The sequence below is a fragment of the Chiloscyllium plagiosum genome, unplaced genomic scaffold (assembly GCF_037043375.1).
Source record: "Chiloscyllium plagiosum isolate Xiang-an unplaced genomic scaffold, Cpla_swu_hap1 HiC_scaffold_10, whole genome shotgun sequence".
Lineage (NCBI taxonomy): Eukaryota > Metazoa > Chordata > Chondrichthyes > Orectolobiformes > Hemiscylliidae > Chiloscyllium > Chiloscyllium plagiosum.
This window is the reverse complement of record NW_028270148.1, coordinates 62397728-62421212: the sequence shown is the minus strand read 5'-3', so window position 1 is coordinate 62421212 and position 23485 is coordinate 62397728. Positions and strand designations below refer to the sequence as shown.

The 23485-nt window shown below is 40.2% G+C and overlaps 1 protein-coding gene across 11 annotated transcripts in view; it reads left to right on the top strand.

The window, feature by feature from the left end:
• The window catches only part of ccdc88ab (coiled-coil and HOOK domain protein 88ab), a 399202-nt gene that overhangs the window by 194401 nt on the left and 181316 nt on the right, over window positions 1-23485 (top strand). For all 11 annotated transcript variants that reach the window (XM_043696005.2, XM_043696000.2, XM_043696008.2 and 8 more), the window contains exons 15-16: window positions 6344-7414; window positions 21380-21507. In XM_043696005.2, the coding sequence (XP_043551940.1) occupies window positions 6344-7414; window positions 21380-21507 (1199 nt within the window). The remainder of the gene's footprint in view (window positions 1-6343; window positions 7415-21379; window positions 21508-23485) is intronic.

Sequence of the window (23485 nt, the reverse complement as noted above, 5' to 3'; positions counted from 1 at the left end):
CTGTATGCAATATTCCAAGTGCGGCCCAACTAAAGTGCTATAAAGCTGCAGCATAACTTGCTTATCCTGATACTCAATGTCATTTTCAAAGAAGGCAAGCATGCCATAGGCCTTTTTTTACTATCCTAGCTACCTGCGCTGCCATCTTCAGGGATCTGTGGACCTGCACAAACAGATCCCTCGACATATGTCTCTGCCGTTCACTGCATAATTTCCACCTGCCCTTGACCTTCCAAAATGCATCACCCCACATTTGTCCAGATTAAACTCCATCTGCTGTTTTTCTGCCCATGCCTCCAACTAATCCATATCCTGCTGTATCCTCTGACAATCCTCCTCACTATCTGCAACTCCACCAACCTTTGCATCCTCCACAAACTTACTAATTAGACCAGTCACGTTTTTCTCCCAATCATTTATGTAGACCACGAACAGCACTGACCCCTGTGGAATACCATTAGTCTCAGCCCTCCATTTCCAAAAAACATCCTTCCAACACTACCCTCGGTTTCCTATGACTGAACTAGTTCTGTATCCACCTTGCCAGCTCACCCCTAATACCATGGGACCTCCGCTTTTGTACCAGTCTGCCAAGAGGGACCTTGTCAAAAGCTTTACTGAAGTCCATGTAGACAACATCAGCTGTTTTTCCCTCATCAATCATCTTTGTCACCTCCTCAAACAACTCAATCAAGTTAGTGAGGCATGACCTCCCCTGCACACAACAATGCTGTCTATCTCTAAATTGCTTCCAAATACGTGTAGATCTTGTCCCTAAGAATCTTTTCCAGTAATTTTCCTACCACTGATGTGAGGCATACAAGCCTATAATTTCCTGGATTATCCCTACTACGTTTCTTAAACAACGAGACAGCATTGGCTATTCTCCAGTCATCTGGGACCTCACCTGAGGCCAAAGAGGATGCAACGATGTCTGTTACTGCTCCAGCAATTTGTTTTCTTGCCTCTCTCAAAATTCTGGGATCACATCAGGACTCAGGGACTCATCTATCTTAATAAGATGACAACATCTCTTCCTTTTTAATAGCAACTTGCCTTAGAAATTTGGCATTACCTTCCCTGAGATTATCGTCCACCAATTCCTTCTGTTTGATGAAAACTGACACAAAGTACTTATTTAGGACCTCACCTGCCTCTTCTGGCTCCACACGTAGATTCCTTCCTTTGTCCTTGACTGGCCCAACCCTTTCCCTAGCTACCCTCTTGCTTTTTATAAAGCCTTGGGATTCTCTTAATCCTGTTTGCTAAGGTCTTTTCATGATCCCTTTTTGTCCTTCAAATTCTTTATTTAAGTTCTTTTCTACTTTCCTTCAAGGACTTCATCAGTTCCCATCCTCCTGGATCTTATGTATCCTTTTTCTTTTTGACCAAAGTCATAACATCCCTGGTAATGCAAGATTCATCTAACTTGCCATACCTATTCTTCATCCTTGGAGATACATGTCACTCCTGAACCTCTATCAACTGCCGTTTGAAATACTCCCACGTGTCCGTTGTGGATTTTCCCTCAAACAGCCACCTCCCAGTCAAAATTCTCTAGTTCCTGCCTAATATTTTTGTAGTTCACCTTCCACCATTTTCACACTTTTTCATCTGAGGACTGATGTTATCCTTACCAATGAGTATCTTAAAACTCTGTTTCTCCTAATATTTGTTCTCTAGTGATTGTTATTTTATTTATTTCCTCTCCACTTTTTTGCCCTGTGAATACTTAATAATTTTGGGGTGCTGTAAGGGTGTTTGCTGTGAAGAATGATGCAAAGTATTCAACTTTTCTGCCATTTCCTGTTTCCCCACCTTATTCTCTAAGGAACCCAGGTTCACTAGCCTTTGTTTAATACTGTTAAATGAGCAATTGTTATTTGTTTTGATATTACTTGAAACTTTGCCCTCAAAGTTAATTTTCTTCCTTCTTTGGTTTATATTTTGTGGGTTTTAAAAATTTTTCCAATCCTATGGCTTACAACTATGTTTTCCTACATGATACTAAGCTGGTTATCCACTTTGGTGGCAAGAACAGGAAGGCAGATTACTACCTAAATGGAATCAATTTAGGTAAAGGGGCAGTACAAAGAGATCTGGGTGTTTTCCAGTCAATGAAGGTAAGCATGCAGGTACAGCAGGTAGTGAAGAAGGCTAATAGCATGCTGGCCTTCATAACAAGAGGGATTGAGTATAGAAGCAAAGTGGTTCTTCTGCAGCTGTACAGGGCCCTGGTGAGACCACACCTGGAGTATTGTGTGCAGTTCTGGTCTCCAAATTTGAGGAAAGACATTCTGGCTATTGAGGGAGTGCAGCGTAGGTTCACGAGGTCAATTCCTGGAATGGCGGGACTACCTTACGCTGAAAGACTGGAGTGACTGGGCTTGTATACCCTTGAGTTTAGAAGACTGAGAGGGGATCTGATTGAGACATATAAGATTATTAAAGGATTGGACACTCTGGAGGCAGGAAACATGTTTCCGATGATGGGTGAGTGCCGAACTAGAGGACCCAGCTTAAAAATACGGGGTAGACCATTTAGGACAGAGATGAGGAGAAACTTCTTTACCCATAGAGTGGTGGCTGTGTGGAATGCTCTGCCCCAGAGGGCAGTGGAAACCCAGTCTCTGGATTCATTTAAGAAAGAGTTGGATAGAGCTCTCAAGGATAGTGAAATCAAGGGTTATGGAGATAAGGCAGGAACAGGATACTGATTAAGGATGAACAGCAATGATCATATTGAATGGTGGTGCAGGCTCGAAGGGCAGAATGGCCTACTCCTGCACCTATTATCTATTGAAAACAGCCTCAGCCTGTTCAGACTCTCCCTGTAGCTCAGATCCTTCAATCCTGGGAACATCCTTGTAAATCTTTTCTGAACCCTTTCAAGTTTCGCAACATCTTTCCGATTGGAAGACCAGAATTGCACACAATATTCCAACAGTGGCCTAACCAATGTCCTGAACAGCCGTAACATGACCTCCCAACTCCTGTACTCAATACTCTGACCAATAAAGGATAACATACCAAACGCCTTCTTCACTATCCTATCCAACTGTGACTCCACTTTCAAGGAGTTATGAACCTGCACTCCAAGGTCTTTGTTCAGCAATACTCCCTGGCACCTTACCATTAAGTGTATAAGTCCTGCTAAGATTTACTTTCTCAAAATGCAGCACCTCGTATTTATCTGAATTAAACTCCATCTGCCACTTCTCAGCCCATTGGCCCATCTGGTCCAGATCCTGTTGTAATCTGAGGTAACCCTCTTCGTTGTCCACTACACCTCCAATTTTGTTGTCATCTGCAAACTTACTAACTATACCTCTTGTGCTTGCAACCAAATCACTTATGTAAATGACAAAAAGTAGAGGACCCAGCACCGATCCTTGTGGCACTCCACTGGTCACAGGCCTCCAGTCGGAAAAACAACCCTCCACCACCACCGTCTGTCTTCTAACTTGGAGCTAGTTCTCCCTGTATTCCATGAGATCTAACCTTGCTAATGAGTCTCCCATGGGGAACCTTGTCGAACGCCTAACTGAAGTCCGTACAGATCACATCTACTGCTCTGCCCTCATCAATCTTCTTTGTTACTTCTTCAAAAAATTCAATCAAGTTTGTGAGGCATGATTTCCCTCGCACAAAGCCATGTTGACTATCCTGAATCAGTCCTTGCCTTTCCAAATAGATGTACATCCTGTCCCTCAAGATTCCCTCCAACAACTTGCCCACCAGTGAGGTCAGGCTCACTGGTCTGTAGTTCCCTGGCTTGTCTTTACTGCCCTTCTTAAACAGTGGCACCACGTTTGCCAACCTCCAGTCTTGCGGCACTTCACCTGTGACTACCGATGATACAAATATCTCAGCAAGAGTTCCAGCAGACACTTCTCTAGCTTTCCACAGCATTCTCGGGAACACTTGATAGGATCAGTGAGTGGGCAAAGATACGGCAAATGAAAAACTATTTGGGAAAATATGAAGCTGTTGTTTTGGCAGGAAGAATGAAAAAGAATACCGTCTAAATGATCAGAGATATCAGAGCTTTGAGATGCAGGGAGATCTGGATGTCCTTATGCATGAATCACAGAAGGTTAGTCTGCAGGTACAGCAAATAATTAGGAAAACTAAAAAGCATGTTATAATTTGAGGGAAATTAAAATCAAAAATAAGGAGTTTATGCTGCAGTTACATAGGGAACAGGTGATACTACACCAGGAGTACTATGCACAGTATTGATCACCTTATTTAAGGCAGGAACTAAATGCATTAGAGGCATTTCAAATATTTACTAGACTAATACCTGAAATGGGTGAGTTGTCTCATGAGGAAAGGTTGGTCGGGCTAGGTATGTATGCAATAAAGTTTAGAAGAGGAAGAAGTGACTTGAGTGAAACACTTAAACCTTGAAGGGTCTTGACACTATAGATGTGGAGAAGATGTTACCTCTTATAGGAGAAGCTAAAACTGGGGGTCACTATTTAAAAGTCAGGGGTCATTCATTTAAAACAGAGATTTGGCAATTTCTTTTTCCTCTGCAGATCATGAGCCTTTGGAACTCTCCCATGAAAGTGGAGTCCTTGAATATTTCAAGGCAGAGTTAGCCAGATGCTTGTGAGAAAGGGGTAAGAAGTTACTGGGATAGATAAACAGTGGATTTGATGTTACAGCCAGATAACCATGATTGTAATGAGTGGTGGGGTAGGTTAGAGTGGCTGAATGGCCTACCGCCACTATGTATGTTTGTGATTAGATGCAGAGTTATGCAAATTAGTAGTCAGCCCACAAAAGTTGAGGCTGAGGGAGTTCCAAAGTGTTATTGTGTTAAAAGTTGGATTTTGGTGAAGAAATGGAGATCCTCTTACAGATGTACATATGAAGAGTTATTTAATCAGGTAGTATTACCACCGACATGTTGTAAAACAATATTGTAGAGAATGTATGAAATTATTTTGGCAGGATATGCAGTAATGTGGAAAACTCAAAAGATTGATAAACTGGCACTTTTACTGGTCCAGTCTTCATTATATGTGGTGCAGTTTTGTAAAAGTACCATGCACGAGGATGGTAGGAAAACATCCACATACAATCAAACGCAGCACCTTTAATACCTATACCAGATTTTGAGGAACCATTCATTATGGTTTTAGTAGACTGTGTAGGACCATTAATGAAAATGAAGCAGGACATCAGTATATTTTTCATATTTTGGATATGACAACTCAGTTCCCAGAGGCTATCATTTTGAGGACAGTCAACAGCTCAAACAATCGTGGAAAAATTTAAATGTTACTTGTTATGAACTACCAACAGAAATACAGAAATACATTCTCTGACTGAAGCTTCTGTGCATTCCATAGTATCCTACTCATTCCTCATGCTAAGTTCCATTCCTCCAGTCCATTGTCATGGTGCACATATCAGTTATTTGTTCTTTCACACACTTCATGTCTGTTCTTCCTCCCCACTCATAGTTCCTGATAATTTCTCTACCAGATCAGTTCAATTTTTAATGTCCTGTTTAATTTTAATTAGGGAAGTGGGGGCAAGTGTCAACGAGGTAGACACTTCACTGCAGTGCTGGATATTGACATTATTGATTAGATGTGCACAATGCTGAGAGATATTTGAAGGCAAAAGTTCTTAGCTTCAGGCAGCAGTGCCTGAGAGATTCATGTCCCAATGTATGTGTTGTTTCATTTATTCAAACTGTAGTTAACTGGATCTCTTTCTGATCATAAATTAGCCACCTAATGTCTTCCCTTGTGCTGTTAACTCTATATTGTGCTTATTCAAGATGATATTGAGACTCTTAAATTAGAAATTTTACTTTTGCTTAAACTCAATGTGAATTTTTAATATTCTCCCTTAAATTTGAATAATTATAGTATTTCAAGAAATTAGATGATACTTCAGTTCATTAAGCTCTCGTGTACAGTGTTAAAATTCGGTCCATGTTCGCAATGCATCAATTATTTTGGATCGGAAGCATTTGTCATTAAAACTTAGAAGACAATATGCAAATTTAGTAATTTAAGTCATTTGTATTTACTGCAAATGTTAGTAAATAATTGAAAAAGAAAGTGAAAAATGAAAACTACATTAATTTTGTTTTCCCAGATCTTGTGTAAACATTCTTTTTGTATTGTTTTGGTGACAGTCCAATGACAGTACTACCTCTTTTCAAGATTACTTTATAGCTCTTCATAGCTGTTGCAAATCAACTTGCTTCAACAGTAATTTATCATAAATGTTTAACAAATTGCAGAAGAATTGTGACAAAGAACTAGTGTTTACAATGTTTGAAATTAATTTCCATCACTTCACATGTATGTTCTAGATCAAAGTATTGGAGCAGGAAAATGAACATTTGAATCAGACCATTGCATCCCTGAGGCAACGAGCACAAATCAGTGCAGAAGCTAAAGTGAAAGATATCGAGAAAGAAAACAAAATTCTACATGAATCTATTAGGGAAACTAGTGGCAAACTGAACAAATTAGAGTTGGAGAAGAAACAAATCCGAAAGGAATTGGAACACTATAAAGAGAAAGGAGAAAGGGCAAAGGAACTTGAGACTCTTTTGAGCCGCTTGGAAAGAGAAAATGAACAGTTGCAGAAGAAGGTTACTGCTCTAATAATTACATGTGAAAAAGTCGAAGTCTTGGAACAGGAGAACTCTGATCTAGAAGTGGAAAACAGAAAGCTGAAAAAGACTTTAGATGGCTTGAAAAACCTTACACTGCAGTTAGATATATTAGAGAAAGAAAACAACCAACTTGATGAAGAAAATTTACAATTGAGGAGGACAGTGGAGAGTTTGAAGTCTAATAGTGTCAAATTGGCACAGTTAGAACTAGAAAACAAAGAACTGGAAAATGAAAAAGAACAATTAAACAAGAGCCTGGATCTCTTGAAGGCTTGTAATAAGAAAACTGAACGTTTGGAAGTAAGTTATCAAGGGCTTGATTTAGAAAATCATAGGCTCCAAAAGACTTTAGAAAATAGCAACAAAAAAATTAATCAGCTGGAAAATGAATTACAGGACTTAGAAACCGAAAACCAGAGCTTACAAAGAAATCTGGAAGAATTAAAAATTTCCAGCAAACGGTTGTTACAATTAGAGATGGAACACAAGCTGCTGGAGCAAGAGAATGTCCAACTGGAGAAAGACAAGAAGCAGCTTGAGAAAGAAAATAGGAGATTGCGCCAACAGACTGAGATCAAGGACTCAACACTGGATGAAAACAACATGACGATTTCTAATCTTGAAAAAGAAAACAAATTACTTGTGAAAGAAATCAACAAGTTTAAAGATCTTCATGGACGACTGAAAGATTTAGAAAAAGACAATAAAGAGCTAGTTAAACAGGCAACTATTGATAAAAAGACTCTAGTGACATTAAGAGAGGTAAGATACTTATTTTTGTTATCTGGGTGATTAAGTTACCAGGCTGTCACAGAGGATAACCTGCTCATTGTAAGGGCAGAAGGGGAAGGGAGGAAATGGAAAGTTTGTGGTAGCATGATGCTAGAGGTCACGAAAATCATTTGAGGATGATTTCTCAACAGAAAACCTGGTGGGGTGAAGGGCGGAGACAATTGGAATCCTATTGTGGGTCTGGGATCAAAATGAAGGGCTAATATTTCCCCTTAGTAGGGGCAATCAGCCCTTCACAATTGAAGATCCTATCCATTACAATAATGGAAAATCATGACTAGAAAAAAGAACATTTCAGAATGTTAAAGTATGCACAGTTGTTCTGAACTACCTGATCAAAGGGAACAGTTTCTTTAATTCTACTCAGTCACATACTTTATTCATTTTAACCATCAATTAAACCACTCTATATTTTTATATTCCTAATGTAATCTGCTAAGTCGCAATATCATTCTGGCATGTCTGAACTGCACTCCTCTCCACAACATTCTTTTTCAATGAAGATTATTTTGATTCAAAGCATTAACATTGCTCCCCTCTCTGTACAAAGAATACAGCTTTGGTTAGACTGCATCTGGAATACTGGATTCGGTCTGAGCGCCAAATCACATGAATATTCTTCAGCACCTTGTTTCTGTTTCAGAATATTCTTCATGTGATTTGGTGCTCTGACCGGATCCAATATTCCAAATGCAGTCTAATCAAAGCTGTATTCTAGGAGTGTCCAGCCTGGAGCAGTGTCCATTTTCTCTGTTAGACAAATTTACTGATCATTCATCGGGTCTCCATAGTTAATAATAAGATAACTTTACCCAAGAAGGATTTTAGACTGAGATGAAAACAAGCTACATCTCCATTCAGAGGCACTTTTCTGATAAGCTTATCAACAGCAAATGTGGGAGAGAGCTATTCTGTGATTGGAGAAGCAGTAAAGTGCCCAAGGCTTGGGTCTGAGGGGAGTCCAAATCATGGTGTTTAGTTTACTATCTGGGTCTGGGAATGGGATGCTTTCAAGGAGACACTGGCTTGGGAAAAAGGAAAGAAGCTGAGAGTCACACCAATGGGAGAAGGCAATGAGTGTCAGCAGAGGGGAACTGTAAGTCAGGCTATGCAGATGAGATGGGGCAGTAATTACAATTTCAGGGGGAAAAAGTGCTCTGCTCCTTAAAAGACAAAAGTAAGCTTTATTCTTTTTAATTTTACAAAGTTCGTGGTTATTGTTGTAGCAAACATTTTTTAAGTTTGTTCACCAGCCCCCTAAGAAAGAGAAAATCTAAAATGTGCCACTTTTTCCAATCCATGCCAAATGATTGGACAATACTGTTCTGTACAATTGTAACCTTTCCACAACTCTTTCAACATACCATTAACATTTTGAATTAGTTTTTCACCCGTCCACTACTTTTTTAGTGACTACTGGTATGAACTTATTCTACAGTTCTAAGCGATTGATACATCCACCTAGCTTTTTTCTGTCAAGTCTCTATACTAACTCCATCTGTCACAATTTTGCCCACTCCTTTTAAAAGAAAAAATTCATTCATGGGATGTGGATGTTTCTGGCTGGGCCAGCACTTATGACTCAACTCTGGTAGCCTTTTGATCTGAGTGGCTTGTAAGGACCACCTCAGAGGACAGTTAGAATGGGTCTGGGGTCACATATAGGCCAGACTAGGTAAGGATGGCAGCTTTTCTTCCCTAAACGATGGTGGTGAACCAGGTCGGTTTTTACAACAATTGACAGTGGTTACATGTTTGCCTTTCGGCTAGCTTTTTATTCTAGATTTTTCTGATTGAATTCAAATTTCACTATTTGCCCTTTAGGGATTCGAACTCATGTCCTTAGTACATGGGCTTGAGATTCTGAATTACTAAGCTAGTGACATTACCACTATGCTACTGTCACCCAGATTTAATCCACCAATATTCTTTTGCAATTTTCAAGTCTAATCTGCACAATTTACGGTGCCACCTAACTTGGTTCATCAACAAACCGGGTATATGACTCCATGTTCTTTTGTCTAGTTCATCAATAAATATAGTGAAAGATGAAGGTGCAGTACAGACTCCTGGGAGATCTCCTTACACCACATCTAGGCAATTGTAGCATATACCAATTTTCTCTACTTTCTATCACCTACCTCTTCAAAATCTTATAACAATGTCAGACAATTGTCTCTAATTCCATGAACCTTTTACTTTGGTAATATTGTGTCGTGTGAAACCTTATCAAATGCCTGCAAGAATTCTATGTATATAAAACTTCTGTAATGCTTCCTTATCTGACACATCAGCAACCTCCTCAACAAGTTCAACCAGGTTATTTAGATATGAAATCCATAGTCATTGGGTGGTACAGCACAGAAACAGACCCTTCAGTGCAACTCGTCTATGCAGATCAGCTATCCTAAATTAATCTCGTCCCATTTGCCAGCATTTGGCATCTATCCCTCTAAAGCCTTCATATGCATGTACCCCTCTAGATGTCTTTTGTATCAGCTTCCACTACGTCCTCTGGCACCTCATTACGTACATGCACTACCCACTGCATGAAAATGTTGCCCTCTAGTTTTGGATTGCCCTACCCTAGGAAAAAGACCGTAGCAATTCACCCCATTCATGCCTATCATGCTTTTATAAGGTCACCCCTCAGCCTCCAATGCTCCAGGGGAAATACTCCAGCCTATTCAGCCTCTCACTGTAGATCAAATCCTCTGACCCCAGCAAATCTTTTCTGAACCCTTTCAACTTTAATAATATATTTCTTTTATCAGCAAGACCAGAATTGAATACAGTATTCCAAAGTGGCCTCACCAAAGTCGCAACATGATATCCCAGCTCCTATACTCAATGCACTGACCAATAAAGGGAAGCATACCAAATCTTTCCTCTCTACCCTATCTTCGAGGAGAAAGTGAGGGCTGCTGATGCTGGAGATCAGAGCTGAAAATGTGTTGCTGCAAAAGCGCAGCAGGTCAGGCAGCATCCAAGGAGCAGGAGAATCGATGTTTCGGGCATAAGCCCGAAGAAGGTTTCCTGAAGAAGGGCTTATGCCCGAAACGTCGATTCTCCTGTTCCTTGGATGCTGCCTGACCTACTGCGCTTTTCCAGCAACACATTTTCAGCTCTCTACCCTATCTACCTGAAACTCCACCTTCAAGGAACTATGAGCCTCCACCCCATGGTCTCTTTGTTTAGCAACACCCTTTAGGATCCAACTATTAATTGAATACATTTTGTCCTGATTTGCTTTACCATGATGCAACACCTCTCATTTATCTAAATTAAACTCCATCCGTCTTTCCTCAAACCGTCTTTACTCTTAAAAGAACCTTCTTCACTACTACACCACTAATGTTGGTGTCATCTGCAAAGTTACTTACACTATAATAGGAAATAAAAGCAAATTTTAAGAAAATTGTATGTTTGAATTCCGAGTTGATTTTTGATGGCAACACTAATCATTGTTACTACTGCATTATTTCAGCAATTTATTTTTGATTTCTTAGGCTACAGTTTTTCAACCTATTCCCAATGGATTTACCAATGATTACAATGCCCAAACACTTCGGATGAAATTTATAACATTTTTATACATCTATAGAACTAAAGACTCGAGGTTATTGCATTATTAGCACACCTGGGCCTAATTCAGTTGCAGAAACCCATTTGTATTAATCATTAGCAAAAATAGATTTCCATTACTGTCATCACTTTGAAGATCTGGTGTGTTTAACTGTAATAAAAGGATGTCTAAAAACTGACAGCTATTTATTGCATACATTTTCTACTGTCTTAAGCTCTGAAATATTAACTGTTCAGTCTATTAGTTGGTTTTAACTAGATTTAATGTTTTCTGATCAATTTGTATTTGCTCAGCCAATTTGTTTCTTATTAGTAATCGTGCTACTTTTTCATAGCAGATATTAGACTAAAAAGTCTCAAATTTCTTGGTTTATCTCTAACACACTTCTTAAGTGATATGACATTGGCAGTTTTCCATTCCAAGCAGCTAGTTGCAAAATCAAGAGTTTTAGAATATGATGTTTAAGATCTCTGCAATTTTTCTGTTTCCTACTTTTTTTAAACTCTTGGAGTGTAAGCCATCACGTGCTGCAGATTTATCAATATTTTCCCCTTTTCCCCTTACCTTCTTTATAAACTTGTGTTAAGTCTGGTAAGTTCATTACCCAGATTTATACTCCATTTTCTTTTTATCTCTGGTACTTAAAATTTTTCTCTACTGTATTGATCGATAACAAAGTAACCATTTATCCTGTCATTTCTTTATTTCCGGTCATCATATTGCATGCATCTGTTTTTGGGACATTGCCTTTAACATCATCTATTTTGTATTATACTTACAAAAGTTTCTGTTGTCCTTGATAACACATTTTTTATTATATTCTACTCTTTCTGCAACTGTCACTACACACTTTGCAAATTTTTTCTTCTTTATATCTTTCCCAGTCTTTGGGATCTCCATTACTCTCAGCTATTGTATAAACTCTGCCTTCTAGTTTCATACAGTTTTCATTTCTTTTGATCAAAGTTATTTATTGTATCAAGGGTTACTTAGAGGCTTTTGCAGCATTTCTGTACTAAACCTTCAAAGTAAGCCCTATAGAGATTTAAAACCTTGATTAATAAGTTGTCTGTCTTTTCAAATAAAATATTGAAATCACTTATTCTGTGCAATATTATATAGGTGTCACCTAACCAAAAGATTGTAATTCTTGTGGATTTTCCTCAGTTCTCTGCTTCAAGGCAGAACCTTGGTAAATATTCACTGAACCATGGCAGAATGTAATGATGTTTTACTATGGGTAGGGTGTGGCATACAGGCAGTTTCTAAATCTCAAAGTCAGGATTGAACTCCTTGTTGGCATTAACTTGAATCATACATTATCTGTCTAACTAGCCTCATTAACTTGTCAAAAGATAGGCAAGACGTTTAACAAATTTAGTAAGAAGTTTTGAAGAAGAGAAGAACAAAGGACATGCAGTTGACATAACTTACATGGATTTTGAGAATGTGTTTAATCATTTATATCATAAGATGCTCATTAAACAAATTTAGGCATATCACTGCAGTTGGGATATAAAGCTTATCCCACATAATGACCATGAAATCATTATTTACCATTTAAAAACCCATCTGGTTCACTGGTATCCATTTAGGCAAGGAAATCTGGCATCCTTACCTGGGCTGGCCTACAAATGAATTCAGACCCAAATAATGTGGTTGACTTTTAACTGCCGTATGAAATGGCCTAGCAAGCTACACCATTCAAGAGCAATTAGGGATGGATAATAAACATTGACATTACTAGTGACACCCACATCCCATGACAACATAAAAATGATGCAAGAGGAAATGTTTCAGTATGGACAGAGAGTTGGTTGTCATAAGAGGAAAAAAAGGATTTTAGAAATGTTGAAGTTTTGTGTCCCAGAGGTATTTTGGATCCACTTCTGTTCATTGTATTTATGCGGTTTGCACTTTGATATACAAAATGCAATTTTAAAGTTTGCTGATGACACAGAAAAGTGAGTTTGTCAACTGCAAGGGAAACTGTAAACAGAAATCGGACCAAGAGTAGGCCATTCAATGTGATTATTGCTGATCTTTTATCTCCGTGCCATAAGCCTGCTTTCTCCCAATGCCCTGTGAGGAAACCCACGCAGACACGGGGAGAATGTGCAAACTCCACACAGACTGTGATATGTCACAGTAGTTTAAACTGGAGGACACATGATGACCAGCACTTATCATTTTAAGCATGATATGGTGAAGGAGGCGGAGGCAGCTTTCGGCAATTGCTACAGACACAGCCATGCACAATTGAGCAGAGATGTTGAGCCCTAGGGATCACAGTCAAGGCAAATCTTTTTGAAGCAACAACAGGACAATGTGCCTGAATGTCAGTTTCCCAAAGCTGTGTAAAGAATGGTAGAGTTTGCTTATCTGATGAGCTCCACTATGTCATGGTTGTCATGCTAAATGAATGCAGGGGCATCTTACAGTCAAACCTGGAATGCATGCTGAATTCTGGAGCATCGGCAAATTAGTTGCACTGATGACGCAAGGATTCATGTATGGGCTACCAGATTTTCTCTAGCTGCTACTTCCCTCAAACACTGTTACTGAACGGCTGGGCAAGCAGAGATTATGTCAAAGGTGCTCCCCCTCACTGGCATCTTCGATATCAGTCACCCTGAACACTGAGGTACCACCTTGATTATGGGAGGAAACTGGAGCACCCGTTTGTTTATTAAATTTAAATATCAGTGTAATGAAATGGTTGGTTGCACCCTGAATTGTGTGATCTCACTGTTGTAGGCATATCGGTATAATGAAGTTATGTGTGACACAAAAGTGGATGGTAGAGGAAACTGTGTCAGTTCTAGGTCTGGGGAAACAAGAGACAGTTTTGCATAGCTATCACTTAGATTTTGCAGCACCTTGTGTGAAATATGTACCTTCATGGCAGTTGCCATCCTGGATGAACCTTGAAGGCGAAAATCATGTCTAGATTACTTTGGCCCAAATTAGTCAATGGTTTAATCCTTCATTTACCCTGTGGAAAGCTTTGCATGCGTGCTCACTGTTTGAAACCATGTCTTCCTCCTTCATCTCTCCAGACAAAGTATTCTGCTACTCCATATCTTCATCCTTAATGTCAATACTTATTTAGGGGGCTACCATCAATCAAGAAAAGCTTGAGGGAATGTACTGGATAGACTTCCTCCCCTACTTCCAACTTTCGCTCAGCCAATGCAGTGTTACCTCATTTTTAAGTGTTCTCATGGCAAACTACGTAGTGGCCTCTTGTGCCCTTATTGGCAGCAGTTGTGATAGCACTTGTTCTAAAGCATATAGTGTTATCCTGACTTGAACTGCGTTCTTGCAGTTAACACAGGATAAAAACGTCATGGCACTTCTCCAGCCTGAACTGAATGCCTTTGGTAGTCATACGTCAGATTGCACCAAAGGACTACATTTGTTATTGTTATTGCTGCTCCTTTTCCATTATGACTTGTCACCAAACTCAGTAGCTAAATCTCATATCTAGGGATGACACACTTACTCTGTTCATGCAGTGACCACTACGTTCTGCTGCAGGAGCTCCTTTTTGCTTCTCCACAGTTTTGGCAGGGTCAGTAATTGCACCTTCCCTGAATTTTTATTAAGCAACCACTTGAATATGTTGCTGAAGCAGTCTGTTACCTGTGCATTGCTTCCAAAGTATCAAACGCCCCTGCAACAAGCTTTCGATGGCTCGTTAGCTGCCTCAGGTGATGACTCTGTAAAGACTGACTTTTTAATTTTCTGTATTTCTAATTGTGAACTGAAATTTGAAAAGAACAGCTTTGAAAATCAAGGATTAAACTAGAAAATGAGTGCCAGCAGTTCTTAAAATGTTATTTGCAGATGAGCTGGATTGTGTGCAAATGGAGCTTTAGTCTGGTCTCTGGACTGGTGACTAATTATCAATGAGAAAGGCCTTAGAACCTCCAACAAATATGTGGTTGGCTTTTAAATAGCTGAACAGCTTGGGCTGTCTTTGTTTTCCGCAGTAAAGGCCGCTTTAATCTGAAGAAAGCCCGTTTATGTTTGCTTCAGCAGCTGCTGTTAGCTATAACTTCGAAGGAATAAGTGAGAGACTTATATATAAGTGCAAACCAGCCAGCTGGTGTCTCTTGCAAACCAGTGAAAGTATCTGTAGCAGGAAGACTGAGAACCCCTAATCAGATCCTATGAACAGAGACCACAACTGTTTTCCTGGTTTTCTGGCTGCCTGTTAACATTGGTGTCCTCCTTCCTGCCTGTATGTGTATGTATGTCTGTGTGAGGGGCAGTTAATAAAGGGATGAATGTTTTAATTAGTAGAGCTGTATGCCATTGTTTACCTGTCACTAGAATCTATTTAATTGTAATAAACAGTAATTCTTGTTAAGTACAGAAACCTGATCCATGCTTTCTGGCAACCTGACTCTGAAAGTCAGGTAACTTGGTAATTTTGCGTACTTTTTAAAATCTTTAACTTCTGTGATGGGGATTAATTTCCAGTGTTACCCCTACCCTCCATTTTCAGGTTGGTTACAATAATCTCACAGAATTGCAGACTTATTATGGTGCTGTAATGTGTGTACCAGCCGTATATCTAGTGTCACTCATCTGCCGTTTCCCATATACCTGCAATTGTCAATCAAAAAGACACTGTCCAGTGCCCTCTTGAAGGCTTTAGGTGAGCTTTTGTGACTTGATGGTAGTGTCCTTACGTCTGGTGTACCTGCTTCAGAATTGTTTCATAACCTGTCTGAACAAGTCGATTTTAAAAAGAATCCACTGTGACTTAAGCCTTTATGAACAGTGATAGTTACCGACCTCCTGGGCCAAACGATCCAGGTTCAAGTCCCACCTGCCCAAACATGAATCTTAGCATGTCTCAACAGATTAATTGACAATCTACTATGACCCATGATATTATGCCTCCATCAAATCACTGGATGGTGAGACCATCTTGGGAAACTGACATATCACTTACCGACACAAATTTGCTGGCAAGCCTACCTTCAAACCTGTCTCCTCCATGAAATTAAAATCCAGTCCAATATGTCATGAAGTAATGATCCAGATTGAAAGCATAAGTTATAGATAAGATAATAAGACAGAAAAATTAATGGATGAAACAGTTTCCAGAGATTTAGAATCAATTGGAAATTAGCATTGTGTAATGACAAGGATGATGTCGATGAAAATTTAATAAGCTTATATGTATAAATTTTAGGTTTACCTACAGATATGATAGCCACTTATGATGTAATTGTCAATTTTAATCATTTTGGCACACTTCTTAATTGTGTACATATTAAGTTTCAGGAGAATGTAAACTTTTATTTGTTAAAGTTTTATGTTTTATGCATTGCTTGAGCTTGTAAAGTTTTTCTAAATACTATTAGGAACATAAGAGTAGTAGTAGGCCATTCAGCTCTGGAGTCCCCTCTGTCACTTTAGATTATGGATGATCAATTCCTTTTCCCTGTAATTTCCTATATCCCATTAGTGTCCAGAAATCTGTTTGTCTCTATCTTAAGAATATTCTAACTGAGCTTCAGCAGCCCTCTGGGGTAAAGAATTCCAAATATTCACTCTGTCGTTTACTGAAGAAACACCTTCTCATTTCAATCCATGTAGGTTGTTCTCATTCTAAGACTGTATTCCCTTTTTCTGTACCTCTATCTCCCCAGCCAGAGGATAACACCCTTTCCCCATCCATCCTGTCTAACCCTTTAAGAATTTTGTAAATTTCTGAAATTACCTCTCATTCTTCAGCCTTCAATGAATACACACCCAGTCTCTCGATCTTTCCTCATAGTACAGTCCTGCCATCCCAGTGTTAGGTTCTTTTCCTGAGAATTCGCTCACACCAACTTTGCAAACACTTAAAGTTTATGAAAGCTTTTACAAGCTAGGTGACCTCTTGGACCCCCTGTCAGGCGTGCGAGGTTGAGTCAAAGGTGAGGCCCTGAACAAAGAAAGCACATCCCCTTTATACAGGTCAGTTGGCAATGCTTACAGATGTTCTGGCCACTCCCCCACAGTGACATGCCACCCGAGACAACCCCCAGTCACACTCAGTCACATGTTATCCCATGTACAATGGCAGGATGAGATCATCCTCCGAGATAAAGCAAATGCTCATGCCCATATTGTGGGAATTGTTATGCAGTGATTCCCAAGACAATGCAGGTGCAACATACCTTTGAATGAAAGAGATTGAATGATAACTTGACAATAGCAGGGGATTAATAGCAAATGGCTGTCTAAATGAAGTGTAAATTACACTGGATAGTCATCCGCATTCTTTCATGATTGTCGTCCCCACCCAAACACCATGCAGTTTAATCCTTTAATATTATATTAATGTCCAGAGAGATATTCCCATTCGATCGTTTAACATTACACCTAGAATTAATCTGGTTAACTTCTGCTGTGTTTCCTTTGTGGCAGGTATATCCTTGGGAAAGAGACCAAAATAGCACACAGTAACCCAAATGTGGTCTCACCAGAGTTCTATACAACGCAAGATCTCTTTACTAGTATTCACTGCTGAAGCAGCAATTTATCTGCATTTCATTGAATCTGATCTATTTTGTTCACTGCTCGCAATGTGGTCTCCTCTACGTTGGGGAGACGAAGCACTGACTGGGTGATTGCTTTGCACAACATCTCTATTCTGTCCTCGGAAATGAGTCTGATCCTCCAGTTGCCTGCCACTTCAACATACTAACGTGTTCCCTGCCAAACACCTCTCTTTCAGGCTCACTATAGTGCTTCATACAGCATAGCACAAGCTGGAAGAACACCACCTCAATTTCTGCGTAGAAGCCTTGCAATCTTCTGGGCTCAACATCAGGTTCAACACTTTTAGCGTTTAAGCACCTTCACCCATGTGTTTACCAGAATTTCTATATGCCAGGCTTTGTCATCACATGGGCTGCTACCACAAACAATGTATTGTCAGCCACTAACAGTCCCCATTACCTGTTCTTCATTCTCCCAAGCTTGTCTTAACCCATACCTTTGTCTGCCCAGTTGCTTTTCTCTCTCTGGGCTCCATCTCCACCTATCATTTACTCTTTCACCCTCGCCTCATCTTTAGCATCTATACCAACCTTTTCCTAGCTTCAATCAGTTCTGAAGAAAGGTTGCTAGATCAGAAATGATAAGTTTGCTTTCTTTCCATAAAAAATGTTTGGAACCATTTTCTGGGATGTTTTCTAGCATTCCATTTTAAATGAAATCACTCAGGCCATTCACCAGCACTTTTTTTTTCTAACCACAGATACTGCCAGACTTGCTGAGTATTTCCAGCATTTTATATTTTATTTCTGACTTCCAACATCTACAATATTCTGCATTTAACAGGATATTGCAAGAGGCTATTTTTAGATATCTAAAAGGTAAGTGTGGAAATTAGGCTACTGATAAATGAGGAAAAAAATGGCGGCAGAATTGAATAGGTGCTTTGCATCGGTGTTCACAGTGGAAGACACCAGCAGCATACCAGAACTCCAAGAGTGTCAAGAGGCATGGATGACTGTCATTGCTATCACTAAGGAAGAAGGTGCTGGGGAAGCTGAAAGATCTGAAGCTGGATAAATCACTTGAACCAGATGGGCTAACCCTAGGGTTCTGGAAGAGATAGCTGAGGAGACTGTAAAGGCATTGTGGTGATCTTTCAGGAATCACTGGAAAATGTTTGAGACACCCCTGTTTAAAAAGTGAGGGAGGCAGAAGACAGGAAACTATACACTGGTTAGTCTCACCTGATTGTTGGTAAGGATGAGCTTGTAGAGTATTTGGAAGTGAAAAATGTATTGCTGGAAAAGCGCAGCAGGTCAGGCAGCATCCAAGGAGCAGGAGAATCAATGTTTCGGGCATAAGCCCTTCTTCAGGAATCCTGAAGAAGGGCTTATGCCCGAAACATCGATTCTCCTGCTCCTTGGATGCTGCCTGACCTGCTGCGCTTTTCCAGTAACACATTTTTCAGCTCTGATCTCCAGCATCTGCAGTCCTCACTTTCTCCTAGAGTATTTGGAAGTACATGGTAACATAGGGCTGAGTCAAAACAGTTTCGTCCAAGGGGAGGTTACGTGTGACAAATCTGTTAGAATTCTTTGAGGAGTTAATGAGCAAATTAGACAAAGTAGAGCCAGTGGACTATTTGAATTTCCGGAAAGGAGCTGCACAGGAGACTTAAATAAGATAAGGGTCCATGGTGTCAGGGGCAAGGTACTGGCATGAATTGAGGATTGGCTGATTGACAAGGCAGAGATAAGGATGAAAGAGTATTTTTCGGGACAGCAATCAGTGACTAGTGCAGTTCCACAGAGGCCCATGTTGGGGACCGCAACTACTTACATTATACATTAACGATCTGGATGAAGAAACTGGGGACATTGTTGCTAACTTTGTTGTTTACATAAAGATGGGAGGGGGTCAGTGTTGAGGAAGCAGAAAGGCTGCAGAATGACTTGGGCAGACTACAAGAGTGAGCAGAGAAGTAGCAGATGCAATACAATGTGGGAAAATATGAGCTTATGCACTTTAGTAGGCAGAAGAGAAGCTTTTCTATTTTCTAAATGGATAAAAGCTTCGGAAATTTGAAGCACAAAGGGAATTGGGAGTCCTAGTTCAGGATGCTCTTCAGGTTAACATACAGGTTAATTTCACAATTAGGAAGGCAAATGTAATATTAGTGGAGAAAGTGAGGTCTGCAGATGCTGGAGATCAAAGTTGAAACTTTATTGCTGGAACAGCACAGCAGGTCAGGCAGCATCCAGGGAACAGGAGATTCGACGTTTCGGGCACAGGCCCTTCCTCAGGAATGAGGAAGGGCCTGTGCCCGAAACGTCGAATCTCCTGTTCCCTGGATGCTGCCTGACCTGCTGTGCTGTTCCAGCAATAAAGTTTCAAAAATGTAATATTAGTATTCTTTTCAAAAGGGTGAGAAGACAAGAGGCTGTGTAATGCTCTGGTTAGACTGCATTTGGAAATTTAAGAGCAGTTTTGGGTGGTGTATCCAAGGAAAGATGTGCTGGGGATGGAGGGTGTCCAGATGAGGCTTACAAGAATGATACCAGGGATGAAGGACTTGTCATGTGAGGAGCAGTTGAGGACTCTGAGTCTGTGCTGAATGGAGCTGAAAGATGAGGGAGGGATCTAATTGAAAATTACAGAATCCAGGTTAGGCTGGATGTGGAGACGATATTTCCACTAGTAGGAGAGGTGAGGACCCAAGAGCACCACCTCAGAATGAAGGGACAACGTCTTTAGAACTGTCTTGTGCAGAATTTCTTCAGCCAGGGGCTGGTGAATCTGTGGAACTCATTACCATAGAATATAGGTTTTTGATGGCTAAGGCATCAAAAGTTGCAAGGACAAGGCAGGAAAATGGGGTTGAGAAATGTATCAAACATGATGAAATTGCAGAGCAGACGCAATAGGCCGAATGGCCTAATTCTACTGCTGGAATCATAGAATTCCTACCATGTGAAAGCAGGCCATTCAGCTTATTGTGTCCACACTGACCCTCCGAACAGCGTCCCACCCAGACCCATTCCCTTTAACCCTGCATTTCCTGTGTCTTAATCCACCTAGCCTGCACATCACTGGACACTATGGGCAATTTAGCATAGCCAATCCACCTAACCTACACATCTTTGGACTGGAACACCCGGAGCTAACCCACACAGACACTGAATGTGCAAACTTCATATAGACAGTTGCCTAAATCGAATCCATGTCCCTGGGACTGTGAGGCAGCAATGCTAACCACCAGAGCCATCATGTCACTCCTGTATCTTATGGTTTTATGTTTGCATGAATTGTATCAGGTTGGCTATGAGCAACCAAGATTCCACTTTCTTCTGTCCATTTTTTCCATTTGACCACCGCCTGTTTTTTCAGGCAGAATTTCAGGTGAACAACATTTGGGAGAAAAAGATTCTTCAAGTCAGAAGTGCTGACATTTTATGTTAGTAACGTCAAAACTTACCGCTGCACGTTTTTGTACTTGAGGTTTCCTTTGCAATAAATAAGAATCATTTTCTCATCTAGAATTAGTCAAATATTCAGGCTTATTTATGAGCTTACTACTTTATTGTTCCTTTATGTGCTCATCCTTTGTGCTAATGCTAATCCACTTTGCTCATTTTAAGTTTTGCCAATATTAAAGTAACTTATTTTTTAGCTTAAGGTGCTGGTTTAGTAATAGCTATCTGAATTTCTCAATGAGGGGTCACCATTTTTTAGTTTGTTTACAATACTTTGTAGAAATGTGTTGCATTATGGAAAATGGTGCTCATTCCTACAAATCTCAAAGAATAAATTTAATCATTTATAATTTTGTGTGATATTTGCAGGAGCTTGTAAATGAAAAATTAAATACTCAACAAATGAGTAATGACTTGGAAAAATTGACTCATGAACTGGAAAAAATTGGACTGAACAAGGAGCGCCTTCTTCATGATGAGCAAAGCACAGATGATAGGTAAGACTGACAATTTAGCACTTTTAATAGTAGATACAGTAGTATATTCATATTTTAAATTGGAAGCATTTCCAGTAGCATTAAAACTATGGCAATTAAAATTATTCCTCTTTAAAGACATAAATTTGTGCATGCAAAAAAAAGCGAAATTTCTGGAAAACCTCAGCAAATCTGGCAGCATCTGTGGAGAGAAATCACAGTTAACATTTTGGGTCCAGTGCCGCCACCTTCAGAACTGATGGTAGCTACGAACACATTTTTTATGCAGAAGATAGGCTGGGAGGAGGGGTAAGGAGTAAACTATAAGTGGAGATAGAACCCAATGAGAGAGAAGAATTGGATAGACAAAAGTGTGAATAATGGTCAGCCTAGGAGAATGAATGGCTGCTAATGGGACTATTAGTGACTAAAAATGTGGAGTATATAATGGCAGATCATGTGATAACAAAGCCTGGTGTGGGGTTTTGGAGGTAAGGTAAGGCTGTAGAGTTCCCAAATGGAAAATGAGGTGCTATTCATCCAGCTTCTGATGAGCTTTGTTGGAGCACTGCAGCAAGCCTGAGACAGAGATGTTTGCCAGAGAACAAGGTGGTCTTTTGAAGAAGCCACCTCTTCAACTGGAAGATCAATGTTTGCTTTGTAAGCAGAACAGAAGTGTTCTGCGAGTGGTCATGCAGTCAGCACATGGTTTCCGCAATATAAAGAAGACCACATGTGAGCAGACAATACGGTAGACTAGATTGACTGAAGTACAGGTAAAGCTGCTTTACCTGGAAGGTGTGTTTGGACCATTGGATCTTGAGGAGGGAGGGAGTAATTGGGCAGGTGTTACATCTTCTGTAGTTGCAGGGGAAGGGGCTGTGGGGAGGGGTTGGGCATTGTTGGGAATGAACAAAGGTTGGACCAGAGTGTCCCAAAGGGAGCTTCTCTTGCAGAAGGCTGACAAGAGAGGGGAGGAGAACATGTGTCCGGTGGTGGCATCCTGCTGGATGTGGCGGAAATGGCGGCTAATGTTCCTCTGGATGTGGATGCTGGTGAGATAGTAGGTGAGGACAAAGGGGACCCAATGGTTGTGGTGGGAGAGAAGAGTGAGGGGGAGAGCTCAAGTATGGGAGATGGGTCCAATCCTGCTGAGGTCCCTTTTAAGTACAGTGCTGGGAGATCCTTGGTTGAGGAAGAAGATGGAATTTCGGAGTCCCCCTTATTGAAATTGGCATCATCAAAACAAATTAGATGGAGGAAGTGGGAGAATGGAATGAAGTCTTTTACAGCAAGTAAGATGTGAGGATATATATAGTCAAGGTAACTGTGGGAATCAGTTGGTTTGTCGTAGCTATTGGTGGCCAGCCTATTCTCCAAAAATGGAAAGTGATGTCAAAGAAAGGAATGGAGGAGACTGGTGCAGGTTCGAGTGGACTGGATGTTGGAAATGAAATTGATAAGCATTGCCAATTCCGGATGAGTGAAGGAAGCATTACTGATGGTATCATTATAAACTGCATAAGGACCGAAACAGGACTGGCACAAGGAATGTTCCATGCATCCACAATGAGACTGGCTTACCGGGGTCCATGCAAGTACTGATTGGCTACCCCTTTGACCTGAAGAAAATGAGAGGAATAATTCAGAGTGAGGAAGAGGGTGGTGGTTGATGGGGACAGTTCAGACCTTTTTTCCAGGAACAAAGCTCCTTGTGCATGTAAATCCTGTATAAATGAATATGCAGAGAACAAACTGATAGTCCCAAATGATTTAAATTATAATAATAACAATTGTAACTTGTAACCACAATCACAAATGTCTTCAATTCATTAAAAACATTTGATGGGTAAAGAATGATGTAAGTGGATATGAGTAAAACAGAAGCAGTTGAAAGAAACCATGTTTTTGGAATGAAGATTTCTTTACCCAGCACTGTAGCGGCAGAGATGCTGGTCTACCTTGAATTGAATGCTTGCACATTTCTGTTTCTGTGTTA